This window comes from Pteropus medius, unplaced genomic scaffold, assembly GCF_902729225.1.
Source record: "Pteropus medius unplaced genomic scaffold, Ma_sr-lr_union100, whole genome shotgun sequence".
NCBI lineage: Eukaryota > Metazoa > Chordata > Mammalia > Chiroptera > Pteropodidae > Pteropus > Pteropus medius.
In genome coordinates, this window is record NW_024349804.1 from 15,003,900 (window position 1) to 15,016,260 (window position 12,361).

General features: G+C 62.0%; 1 protein-coding gene and 1 long non-coding RNA gene across 4 annotated transcripts in view; one reads left to right on the forward strand and one right to left on the reverse strand.

Annotated features, from left to right (window-relative positions):
* The window catches only part of CTBP1 (C-terminal binding protein 1), a 22,790-nt gene extending 18,360 nt beyond the window's left edge, over positions 1-4,430 (forward strand). For 2 of the 3 annotated variants that reach the window (XM_039838355.1, XM_039838353.1), the window contains 5 exons: positions 363-577; positions 1,931-2,061; positions 2,458-2,585; positions 3,030-3,147; positions 3,524-4,429. In XM_039838355.1, the coding sequence (XP_039694289.1) occupies positions 363-577; positions 1,931-2,061; positions 2,458-2,585; positions 3,030-3,147; positions 3,524-3,710 (779 nt within the window). In that variant the 3' untranslated portion in view covers positions 3,711-4,429. Of the gene's footprint in view, positions 1-362; positions 578-1,930; positions 2,062-2,457; positions 2,586-3,029; positions 3,148-3,523 lie in introns of all 3 variants that reach the window. The other variant, XM_039838354.1, reaches the window with a different exon arrangement.
* Positions 4,152-12,147, reverse strand: LOC120582925 (uncharacterized). Its single transcript, XR_005647682.1, has 2 exons — positions 12,028-12,147; positions 4,152-8,672 (listed from the first exon to the last, which is right to left on the reverse strand). It is a non-coding gene; the product is annotated as an uncharacterized LOC120582925 (long non-coding RNA).
* Positions 12,148-12,361: the final 214 nt, after the last annotated feature.

Below are 12,361 nucleotides of genomic sequence, written 5' to 3' on the forward strand. Positions count from 1 at the left end.
TCAGGTGAGGGCTGGTCAGAGCTTGTCATTAGTCACGGGTCTGGGTAGAGGGAAGCACGCATGTCCCGCCACGCACTTGTGCACTCATCACCCGCCCACTGGTCACTCAGTAGGTGGCTGTCCCAGGCTGTCATGTTCTGGGTCCAGCACACGGTGATCCACAGTACCCCCACCCCCACCAGAGCGTGTCCCCTGAGCCTCTGTTCTCTTGGGGCCACCTCAGCATGGAAGGCACACCTTAGGCCCAGAGGGTTTTGCTGCCCACTCTGAGCAGTGTGCGTGCCTGGCATCACCCTTGGGCAGATGGGGATGCCGAGGCAGGGAGGGTGCCCCCCTGGCCAGTGACGCCTTCTCCCTGCCAGGCCGCGTGGGGCAGGCGGTGGCGCTGCGGGCCAAGGCCTTCGGCTTCAACGTGCTCTTCTACGACCCCTACCTGCCGGATGGCACGGAGCGGGCACTGGGGCTGCAGCGGGTGAGCACCCTGCAGGACCTGCTGTTCCACAGCGACTGCGTGACCCTGCACTGCGGCCTCAACGAGCACAACCACCACCTCATCAACGACTTCACCGTCAAGCAGGTGCGGGCCAGGCCTGGGGGCGGGGCCCGGGCGACAGGCAGGCTCCGCTGGTTGCTCCTGCTGGGGCCACCTCCACCTGGCTGAGGTCCAGTCCCCCACCTCTGCGACCCGGCTGCCCGGCCATGCTCAGGGGCACAGCCACTTCTATTTTCCGAGTTCTGCCAGGGGTGCTAATGGGCTGCAGGCTCACACAGAGGCAGAACAGTGACCTTTCAATGCCAAGTTCCTGGCACGTGAGACACACACAACAGCCGAGGGCTCTGGGTTTGCCCGAGGGCAGTGGTTTATACCACAGCTGAGGTGCTGGCCACTGGGCAGCCTGTGCCTGGCACGGCAGCTTGTAGCCCACACGCTCACCTGGCTCCCCAGCTGCCCTGTGTCCGGCGGGGGCTGGAACTGGGGCCACCTCCTGCCACTCCAGCATGTATGTGGGTCCCAGCATGTGTGTACAACTTTGCACATGTGCTGCTCTGTCCACTGTGCTTACGTGCATGTGATGGCGTGTGTTCACATGCGTGGGGGTGTGCATTTACATGTGTGCACACGAGTGCTTCCTTAGTGTGTGCATGCGGGTGCCCCACAGCCCCATGGAGGACAAAGCCAGGAGCTCTGCCCTTTGTTCCCGCCAGTGGGCTTGGGCCTCTGGGGCAGGGCATAGCCAGGGACACTGGTCAGAGCAGTGCCGTCCCTGAGAACCAAGTGTGAGGCCAGGACAGCAAACTGACCGAGGAAGAGCCTCCCCAACCTCGACCTGTGGGATGGCACCTGAGCCCATGTTGGGCAGGTTCAACCAAGGTGAAACTGGGTCACGAGGAAACCCTTGCCCTGTGGGGAGCAGTACAGGGCTCCTGACCATGAAGTGGCCAACTTTGAGGGCTTTTAACAAAAACGAAAGAACCCACGAGTCTGTGCTGGAGTGAAGTGGGCTCAGCTGCAGCCCACCCTTAGAAATGGGCCCCGGGCTGGGCCACCACGAAGACCCAGCTCAGAGAAGACACCCTGGGGGTTTCCACCGTCATCCTGGGCTTTGGGGGTATTACGAGGTCCTAGGTCCCCACTACCCCAGGTGAGTGTAGGGTCAGGAGCCAGGCTGTGGGGGCCAAGTGCTTGGACACTCCCAGGCACCATATGCAAATGGGGGCCAGGCCGGAAGTCCCCACTGCCAGAACGGACAGGGCCAGGCCAAGTGCTGGTGCACCTGCTCCGGCCAGCGGCCCTCCAGGTGGGGTGGGGTCGCTGGGCCAGCCTGGGGGAGCGGCCTGCTGCGCTGTCCCTGCCGGCCCTCCCTGGCCAGAGGCGTGGGGTGGGGGGTGGCTCTGCTGGCTGACCTCGGCACCGCTTTGTGCCTTGCAGATGAGACAAGGGGCCTTCCTGGTGAACACGGCGCGGGGCGGCTTGGTGGATGAGAAGGCGCTGGCGCAGGCTCTGAAGGAGGGGCGCATCCGCGGCGCGGCCCTGGACGTGCACGAGTCCGAGCCCTTCAGGTGCCTGGGCCGCGGCGTCCGGGCAGGGGTGCTGGGCTGGGTCCCAGGCACCTCCCTCCCAGGCCGGCCCAGGCCTGCACCTCCTGCAGAGCACCCGGGACCCCGTGTGGCCACATCTGGAGGCCCCACGGCCGAGAAGCCCATCTGGGGCCAGCCTGGGGAGGCTCGGTCCTGGAGCACACAGTGGTGCCGGGAGAGCCTGGGTTCGGCCAGCCTGCAGGGAGGGCCAGGGCGGCCAGGGCGGCATTCCCGGCAGCTAGGCCCGTCCTGCTGCTGTCAGGAGCCCTGGGCAGGTCTGAGTGTCCAGGAAACCCACTGGCCTGGTGGAGGGTGGCTGTGGTTCGGGCAGGGGTGGGTGCTCTCTGCCTACCCCCTGACTGCATGCACTGTCTGTAGCTTTAGCCAGGGCCCCCTGAAGGATGCACCCAACCTGATCTGCACCCCACACGCGGCCTGGTACAGCGAGCAGGCGTCCATCGAGATGCGCGAGGAGGCTGCCCGGGAGATCCGCAGAGCCATCACAGGTGGGCCGCGGGTCCCTCCACGCTCTCTCACAGGGAGAGAGCTTCGGGGCGGACGTCATGGCCAGGGATGCACTGAGCCAGCCCTCAGGCCACACGTCGAGCAGCCCCAGGCCCTCCTTACGTGTCTTATTTATGATGCTGGCTCCCTGTCACCCACTGGGGGATTTAGCACATGTCACTCGTTAACCACCCTTTTAAAAAGTCAGACTGCACTTGTAAACGTTCTGGGTGGGGCCCCTCAGCTGCTCTCTGCAACTCTGAGATATAGCAGACAGGGTGGGCCGGTGAGCTCAGGGCACCGAGCTGTGAAGCTTCCAGGGCACTGTGCCTGGACAGACAGGACCCCACTGTGCCTGAGGGGTACAGGAGGGAGGGACACTCACCACGGGGCTCCTCAGCTGTTTGACACAGTGCTGTCCTCCTCCTGCCTCCTGCGTCACCCAGGCCGCATCCCTGACAACCTGAAGAACTGTGTCAACAAGGACCATCTGACAGCTGCCACCCACTGGGCCAGCATGGACCCAGCTGTCGTGCACCCTGAGCTCAATGGGGCTCCGTACAGGTGAGCAGGCGGGCCAGGGGGACACCAGGGGTCTGGGGATGTGGGAGGCCTCCAGGATGTCTGTGGGTGGGGCAGTGGCCCAGCTGGGGGCTCTCAGCCCTGGACATGCGCTCACCTGGGCCGCAGTGGACACGAGGCTGGGGCGTTACCCCAGCAGGGGTAGCCTTCAGGGCCTGGTGGACAGCAGACCGTCGGGATGGAGGCCACACTGGGAGCAGGGGTCGCGGTCTGTGGGAGGGGGTGGCGGGGCCAGGGTGGGGTCCTCTCAGCAGCCTCTGCCCTCCTAGCTGCACTCAGTACTGCAGCCACTGGACGGGATGGGGCCGGGCCCAGGGACCCCTGCTGCCGGCCTCACCTGCCCTCCCTCCTCTCCCAGCAGGTACCCCCCGGGCGTGGTGGGAGTGGCCCCCAGCGGCATTCCAGCCGCTGTAGAAGGCATTGTCCCCAGCGCCATGTCCCTGTCCCATGGTCTGCCCCCCGTGTCCCACCCGCCCCATGCCCCTTCTCCCGGCCAAACCGTCAAGCCCGAGGCGGATAGAGACCACGCGAGTGACCAGTTGTAGCGCGGACGGAGCTCTGCAGCCTCGGCGTCCTCGGCCGGGCGTGTGTGGAGGAGGCGCCCGCAGCGACCACGGCGCTCCAGAGACTGTCCCGGCGACAGGCGGCGACAGGCGGCACCGGCCTCCCCGCGTCGACTATAGTAGTCCCATCCCAAGGGCCGGCCGCTGCCCTGTGTCCTTTGCGTCCTCGTTAAGCAAAAGAAGTTAGTAGTTAATTCTATCATGGATGTCCTCGTCGTGTGCGGTCTTTAGAGCATCACAAAGGATTTGTTTGCTTAGCTGCCAACAGACAAGGCCTGAGGGGCATCAGCAGGTCACTTCAGGTTATTCCCTTTGTGCGCTGGGACGTGCCCGGAGCGAGGCAGCTGGCAAACTTCTCAGGACAATGAATCCTCCCGTTTTTCTTTCTACGCCACGCAGTGCATTGTTTTTTCTACCTGCTTGTCTTATTTTTAGAATAATTTAGAAAAACAAAACCAAGGCTGTCTTTCCCGATTTTGGCATGAACCCCGTGTTCCAAGTGAAGGCGGCCTCGCGCAGCGGCTGGCAGGGGTGAGCGGCAGGTCTGGCCGCCGGCGTCTGTCGTGGGTGTGAGGGCGCGGTCCGGCCTGCGCGGGTGCCGTCCTGCTGATGTGGTAGGCTAGCAATATTTTGGTTAAATCATGTTTGTGACTGTAACCATTTGTATGAATTATTTTAAAGAAATAAAAACCCCAGAAAGAGCCGGCCGGCCCAGCGTCTGTTTCAGAGGCTTCGTCTCCGGGACTCTGGAAGTTTCGGTCCTGGCTCTCATGGCCTGGGAGGGGAGCAGTGGTCCCTGGGACCCTCCCTTCTGAGGGAGGCTGCGAGCCTGAAGCGCTGTGGGCACAGCAAGCACGGCGTGGTCGAGCGCTGGCGGCGCCTGGACGGTGGCTCGCCCGCTCACGGTTCCAGGCGCCTGTGACCTGGGAGAGGAGCGGGGACCGCTGGTCCCACAGCCGACAGACGGCACCCAGCCCCGGGGCTGCGACCCGGAGCTGTGCCTGCTCGTCCTTCCGCTAGATGGTCCCTGGGCAGACACGGCCGTGTCCCCAGGGGCCTGCCTCTCTGGAGCCTGGCATTTCCCTCTCGGCCCCAGGGCCACGGCCAGGTTCTCTGCATCTCCGCCCTCAGCCTCGTGCCTCCGGGCACACAAGCTTCAGTGGCCCCGGCACAGTTCTGCTGGGGACACGGTCCACAAACACCAATTCGAGAGCTTTAGGGAGAAAACGCCTTAGTTTCGCCCACACACTGGATTAGGTGTCGGCCAGGCCCAGAATTCCAGGTGAGGGGCTGTCCTGTCCCCACTCCACACACGTCATTGTCCTTGAGAGCAGTGATGCTCGTCGCCAGCACGCTGGTGTCTGTGGCTGCCGGGTACCCTGTTCTCTCGTGGAGCTCGTGTCTGCGGGTGGGTCTGTTTCTAGATATTGCACTTCATGAGTCGGCAGATTTGTGTCTACTCAGTTCTGGAAAGTTCTCAGCCATTCTGTCTTCACTCGTTTCCCGTTTCTTCCCTGTTTTCTCGTTCAGGAATCCTGAACGATGGAAAATACAGCACATAAAACTGGAAAATAGCTGAAGTAATTAAAAGAAAACAGACTGAGGCGCAGACATTAGACAAGAGTGAAGGCCGAAATCAGGGTGAGTGTGTGCGCGTCCAGCGCAGCCAGAAAAAGGGTGACAAAGCAAACTGCAGTTACAGCTGGACAGAAATCAGACACGTAGGGCTGGAGCTGATCGAACGGAAAACGCACTCAGGAGGGTCCACGACTTTGGCAGCTGCTTCTCTGAAGAAGTCAGTAAAATCAAAAAGCTCTGTCGGGTACATGAAAATAAGACAGGCACAGCCGTGCCCAGGAGCGAAGAGGAGGGTGGCATCACAGTTGCCAAGGCCACTAAGATGACAGGACCCTAAGCCTACACTGACACAAAACGTAAGAGATCCAAAAGCCTCTACGGCTTTAAAGGAATTGAACTTAAAAGCCAGTTCCTCAAAGGAAGTCACAAACGTAGGCAGCTTCAGTGACCTGCCAGGGACGCACAGGAGGCCGCACCTCCCACTCGTCCTGGGAGACCGCATTAGCCCACTTCAGGGCCTTGCAGAATCAAGCTGTGCAAGGGCGGACCGCCGTGGGGACCGTATGGGACTCCCCGTCTGCGCTTTGGGACAAGGTGTTCATTCCGCAGCCGCTAGTGTTGGTGCTGATGGCTCGGCTGGGCCTCGGCAGCGTTCGCAGCGGACGAGAGCTGACTCCCAGGAAAGGTGACACCCAACCATAAATCGATGCCAGTGTCTGCTGGTAGACCGACCTGGCCCCTCTGGCTCCATTGGGGACAGCTGGAAGGTCCATCCCAGCTCGGAGCCTCCAGTGCCTTGGAGGTGCCACTGCGCCCACAAACACCTTTCTCAGAGTCCGTTTCCCAGGGAGCCCGCCTGCACCCTGCACCCAGCACAGCCTCTCCAAGGCGTACGGCCCCGGAGTGCAGACGCACAGCAACGAGACGGCCGCATGGGCGTTCGCAGCCGCGCGCACCCAAGCAGCAGCAGCCGGCCCGGCCCGGCCGTCGACGCCGAATGGCTGTATTGCAGTGCAATCCTCTGCAGCCGCGATCAAGAATGAGCACAGGTCCACACACGGCACGGTGGGCTCACACACGAGACAGGAGAGGGACAGGCCACACACGGTGCCCAGCACCCAGCTTCCTCCGGACTGGAGGGCCTCGTGTCCAGGGGGCCGTCTTCCCCAGACCTTGTCGCTGTCACTCTAGTCCACTCGGCCTCCAGCAGGTCGCTAGAGTTACCTTCAAGCCACCTACCAGCCACAGTTCCGATGGCTTCTGCTCCAGTGAGGGATCTCAGAGGGGATTCTGTTGTCACCTGTCCCCCCAGATTTCAGGATCGTGGTTTGCCCTGCGGCCTTGGTTCTGCGCTGGGTCCCAGAAAAGCTGTTGAATTTTCAGGTTGTCAGCTTTTTCTTTTAAGGACGGCAGTGATGACTTCTAGGCTCTTCACACGTCAGAGCTGAACCCGCCCTTCACGTTTTGACAGCCCGCTTTGGTCTCCCTCCCTTCACAGACATTGTGAGCTGACGCCAGCACCGTCACATCTGCTGAACGAGGAGCGAGCAGCCCCACCGGCCGCTCTCACATCTGTGGCCGACCTGCTCAAGGGGACCGGCAGCTGTCACTAGACAGACGCTGCCCGACGCCATGGCGCTGCCGGGGCCTCCAGTGCCCTTCCCCTGTGTCGTGTCAACACGCAGTGACCCCTGCGCCGCTCCCAGGACGAAGGTGCCTGGCACCAGCCACCCAGCAGCAAGCTGGACAGACGGCCTGAGGGCCGGCATAGGGCACCAGCCTCCGCGGTGGACACTGAACCAGGGAAGGACCACGAGGCTGTGCGAACGCTGTAAAATGCACACTCCCTCCAAATTCGCATGGACATCCACTGCGACCCCAGTCAGAATTCCAGCTGTTAATTTCAGCCAATTCGACAGTCTTATCCCAGATTCATACAGACTGACGACAGTCTGCCCTGGGGGTCGTGAGGCTTCAGCACAGTGAGACACAGACACAGCTACAGACACGGGCGGGGCTCAGCGGAAGAGGGCCCGCTAGGCTGGCCCGGTGTGTGCGGCTGCAGGTGTGCAGGCCTACGTGTACAAGTGTGTGTGTGCACGCACCCGAGATGGGATCCGGGGAGCACAGGTCAGTGGAGGAGGACACACCTTCAGCGAGGAAACAGCGGTGCTCCCAGGCGCAAGGCAGCTCCTCACAGGCAGATGGCACCTGGGCGGCCAAAGGCCTGGGCACACCCACTCCTACTGCTACTGTCCTCAAGGACAAAACTCGGGCCCTGGTGCAGAGTGAACAGGTGGCTCCCTGGGCCAGGGGCCAGGGGACTGTGGGAAGGGCCAGCCACAGCCCAGCCCCAGGCCAGGGCACCTGGTTACCTGCCCCCATCAGGCCGATCCCTTTAGGCATGTGAGGGGCTCAGCAGCCACAGCCCTCGGCCCTTGGCCTTGGGTCCGGCTGCTTCCAATGGCTCAGGACTGTGGGGATCCTGAGTGGGTGCCATCTGGGCCCTGGGCTGGAAGTTGGGGACAGGGTAGAGAGGCAGGCTCAGAGGAGACAGGAAGGGGGTGATGGGTCCAAATGCGCCAAGGAGCCCCCAGCTGCTCTCTCGCCAGGGCCCAGCTGGGTCTGTAGGATCGACCTTCCAGCAAAAACAGCATCGGGAAAACTGAGCCAGGGCCAGCTGCACCCCTCTTCCGGTTTCCACTCCCACGGCAGTGCTCTCGTGAGAGCGAAGCCATCTGGAGCGCTGGGCCAGCCCCCAGGGGAGGACCCGGGGCCCGAGACCAGCAGTGCTCCCTGGCTGCCTGCAGGCCTCTCTGCAGGCACATGCCTTCAGGCAGCCCGGGTCACGGCTGCCTTGCCCAGCGGCCCCGGCAAGAATGCTCGGCCTGGTCAGTGACCCTGACTCTCCAGCCTCAGGCCTGGCAAGCCGAGGCCCAGGCAGGAAGGAGTTCGTGGCTGCTGCCCAGCAGACGGCCACGGCCCCCTGCCATCCCCAATGGCCCCACCCTCGGGCAGCAGCCAGAGGGGCTTCCTGTGTAAGACTTGGTGTCTCCCGGCACGGTCCAGAGACTGGGAAGCGCGTCTAAGAGGCATGAAAGGACGAGGTGATGCCACACGGCAGCTCCAGGCAGCCAGCGTGGCTCCTCTTTTCCGTGCGTTTACGAACGCGGGAGCACGAACCACCCGCCTCCCTCCCACGGCAGCGGACTCGGCTCTTCCCTTTCACTCACCCGTGATGTCGGCGGTATCAGTGCCCGACGTCTGTGGTCATGGATCACTGTTCGTGTGCCTGTCCACACCTTCCTCCCCGCTTTGCTGCTACGAACAGCGGGTCAGCCCCGGGACAGAGTTCCACACGGCGTGCTGCAGAGATTGACAAATTTACACTCTCAGCGCGACTTCCCCACAGCCTCTGCGACCCTGAGCTGCCAGACTTCGTGATTTGTCAGTGCAGCAGGTGAGAAGGGGCATCTCTATCCCAGCTTATTTGCTTTTCTCCCAGTACCAGTGAAACTGCACACTGCCCATGTCCCCGTCCCCTATGAATCACCTGTTCAAACTATTTTCTATTGGAAAATTATGGCTGGCCTTTGTCTTATTGATTCATAAGATCTCTTTACATATTAAGGAGATTGTATCTACCCTTTGTAAATATCTCATTTGTTGTTTATATAACTGTTTACACACGCATTTATTCTTTCTTTGCCACTGGATGGCCAGGAGTGTCTGATTGCCCAAGCATGATGACCCCTTCACTGAGGAGTCTGCTCCAGGCAACTCGTACCCCATGCACACTGCTTCCTGAAGCTCACCCCACCCAGACCCAGGATCAGCTGAAAGCCTGCCTTGCCCAGCACCTCTCAACTCTCCAGAGTCTGCCAGCGGTGGAGGCCAGGGCAGGGCCCAGATGGAGAGGCTGGAGTGCTCCTTGGGTGGTCAGGAGAGAAGAGCGCCCCCTGGAGGCCGCCAAGGTGGGAGGCAGTCTCCCTCCTTGCTCTGTTATGGACCACGGGAATTTGGTCCAAGGCAGCTAATGTCTAATGGTCCTAACTGAGTCCAAAGCTAAAATTCTCCATGGAGGAAAACAGTCCCAAATCAACCAAGGGTCTGAGGCTGGTCAGCGCCTGCTGTGTGGTCCTCACGTCTGTCGTAAGCTGGGCCTTCATCTCCTGGGCGCCACAGATTGGTGGGGGTCAGAACCAGAGCTGGCCCTGCCCCTCTTGCCCAGGCACAGGGAGGAGGCTGGGCTGGGAGGGCAGAGGAGGTGCTTCGGGTGCTGCCAGGCTGAGGTGAGGCCGCGGAGAGAGACACCTCCATCCTGCTGGTGGGACTCGAGGGTCTTCCGGACTCAGTGTCCTCATCCGAGCAGTGGGTGGTCACTGCCTCCCTGGGCTGTTGCTGTCTGCCCAGTGCAGTCTCCTGTGGCTGCTCTGGGGGCCTAGCGACCAGGAGGAGGCAGCCCATGGGCAGCAGCTCAGGGCTGAAGGCCAGTTTTCCAATAAAAGTGGTGAATGTTTTAGCAAATGGAAGATCCTGGAAATTTCTGGGGAAAAACTAGTCCTGGGGCGCAGAGGAACTTGGCCGGGAAGACCACGCACAGGAAGGACCAGGCGCCCTCGACCCCCTGGGGCACCGAAGGGGGTGCAGTGTGGATAAGGCAGGGGCGGGCGGGCTCAAGTGCCTTGGCAGGAAAGGACCAGGCTCCCAGTTGAGGCCTGCCCCTCGCCTGCCCCGTTTCACCCACCCGCTCACCTTCCCTCATCTGCCCACTACTCTCTCTGCACTGGTGGCCAGTCACCTGCTCTCACCCCTCCCCCAGGATCGGGCGTGGATGGGTTTCCTCTCTCTGTGCTCTGGCAGATGCTTAAACCACAGCTCTCAGGAGCTCCCCGGCTCTTCTGCGCCCTGACCCTCCGTGATCCCCCAGGATGAGGGTCACGGCTCAGAAGAGCTCCCTTTTAAGGAGCTCCCACAATTCTCTTCCAGAGGCAGGTCAAGTGCTAAGGCAGAGGTGGCTCCGTCTACGCTGTGGGTGCCATGCGTGCTTGCTGGGCCCTCTGGTGTGACTGGGGTCCACTCAGGTGCAGACTCCTCTTGCTCTGGGACCCACGTCAGCATCAGGTCACCGTCCCCAGGAGGCCAGACAGGTGCCCACGTCTCCGCTCAGCTCACTGCCCTCTCATAGGGCAGGGGCGCCACGCATTTCCACGGTGGCCGTCACCCTCCAACTCTCACGGGCTGGTCTCTGCTCCTAGGACGTGGTTCTCGTGGGAGGGCGGGCACCTGGTCTGCATGGGCACCGCTGTGGTCACCCTTGGTGGCAAGAGTGAATGGGTAGATGGGGGTGCCCATGAGATTTACTGGCCTGGCAACCCACCCCATGCCTGCAGACCTGTGGCAGCTCCACGTGGGCCTTGTGCCAGCCCATGGGAGCTAGGCCTGCTCAGGGGACCAGCAGCAGGGCCTCCATGGGGCAAGTGGGCTGGTGGGCTGGCTGTGCTAGCCCACCCCAAGCTGGGCCCTCTCTAGTTTCAGAGGCCAGGCTGGACCAGCCGGTAGACCCAGGCATCCTGAGAGGTGGTCAAGGTTGGGCCACTGCCCGCCGGTTCGTGTGGCGGAACGTGGGTTGTGGGTACGTGGGAGAAGGTGTATTCCTGCTCAGTGTTCTGTGCCAGCCCCCAGCCCAGGGGACAGGAAGGACCCAGTGGGAGGAACTGGCACACCCACAATGACAACTGCATTCTGGGCTGGCCGTTCCCCAGCCCGAGCTGCTCAGCAGGGCGGAGACGGGGGACTCCCACTCCTCCCAGCTCCTGCCTGGTGGGTATGGGAGCTTGGAAGGAGACAGGCCAATATGGGTCCCCAGGTCTACCTCATGTCTCCAGGACAGCTCAAGGCTGAGGGTCAAGGATGCCAATCCCCACTGGCCTCTGAGCCGTGAGCCTCCCAACCCATCACAGTCTGTCCAGTTTCAGAGCGGGAGCTGCCTGGCCAGGGCCCACTGGGTGGGGGCACCCAGTGGGGCCTTGGGCAGTGGGAAGCCCGGGCATTTATGGGTAGGGCGCTGTGGGGAGAGAGGGCAGGTGTGCCGGAAGGGCCTGGTGTCTCTCGCCTGGTCGGCACCAGATTATGTCCGGCCCCCCAGGGCCACCGCACCCTCTCTTGCGGCTGAGGTCCCCACAGGGGCCTCTGGTAAACACATCTGGATGCTTGGCTGGTGAGGAGAGCCCAGCAGGCTCCCAGTTGGGCCCCAGGGATGCTGGGTGCTGGGCTGTGGCCTGGCCCTGATGAAGGACACTCAGGCTCCCATTTGTAGCCCTAAATTTTAACGCCCATCAAGTCCCCTCCCCTTGGGCCAGGCGCTGTGCTCTCCGGACAAAGCCCGCAGCTGCGGGGGCACAGACCAGTCCTCGTGAGGACGTGGACGGAGGGTGGCGGGCGTTTGCCCGGTGCAGCTGCTGGGAAGGGTCACTGGCCTGGACGGCCGCTCAGGGCCACACGGCGCGGCCTTCTGTGCCTGGGGACCCAACTGCGCTCCAGCTTGTGGTGCCCCAGGCCTCCACCCACCGAGTCTCGCCCAACGGCTCCTCCAGGAGCCCTGCCCCCCGTGACCTCGTGCAGGTCCGGGAACAAGCAGAAACACCGTCAGAAGTCACGGGAATTCAGGAGGCAGAGGCGCACCAATGAGTGTTCAGAAAACATCATCGAGTTCCAGTACCTTCCGACTGGGAGGGGCAAGAAAGCGCAGGCACCATCCACAGCTGAGTGACACATCATGCGCCGGTCTGCGTGGATGAGCCCGGAAGAGCCAAGGGACGATGCCACCAGGGGAAAGCCACTGCCTGAGACGAGCAGTCCCAGGCCCGCAATGACGCCATCTCCTCCTGAGCTCATCAAAGTGTGACCAATTACAGGCACCAAAGAATTTCTCTGTAAACTGGTAAGTCACTTAGGTTAATACTAAAAACAAACGAGTAAGAATAGCTAAGAAAATGCCAGAGTGAATGAGCAGCGGGAAACCACCAGGCCTGCGGGTTAATGTACAATCTCAG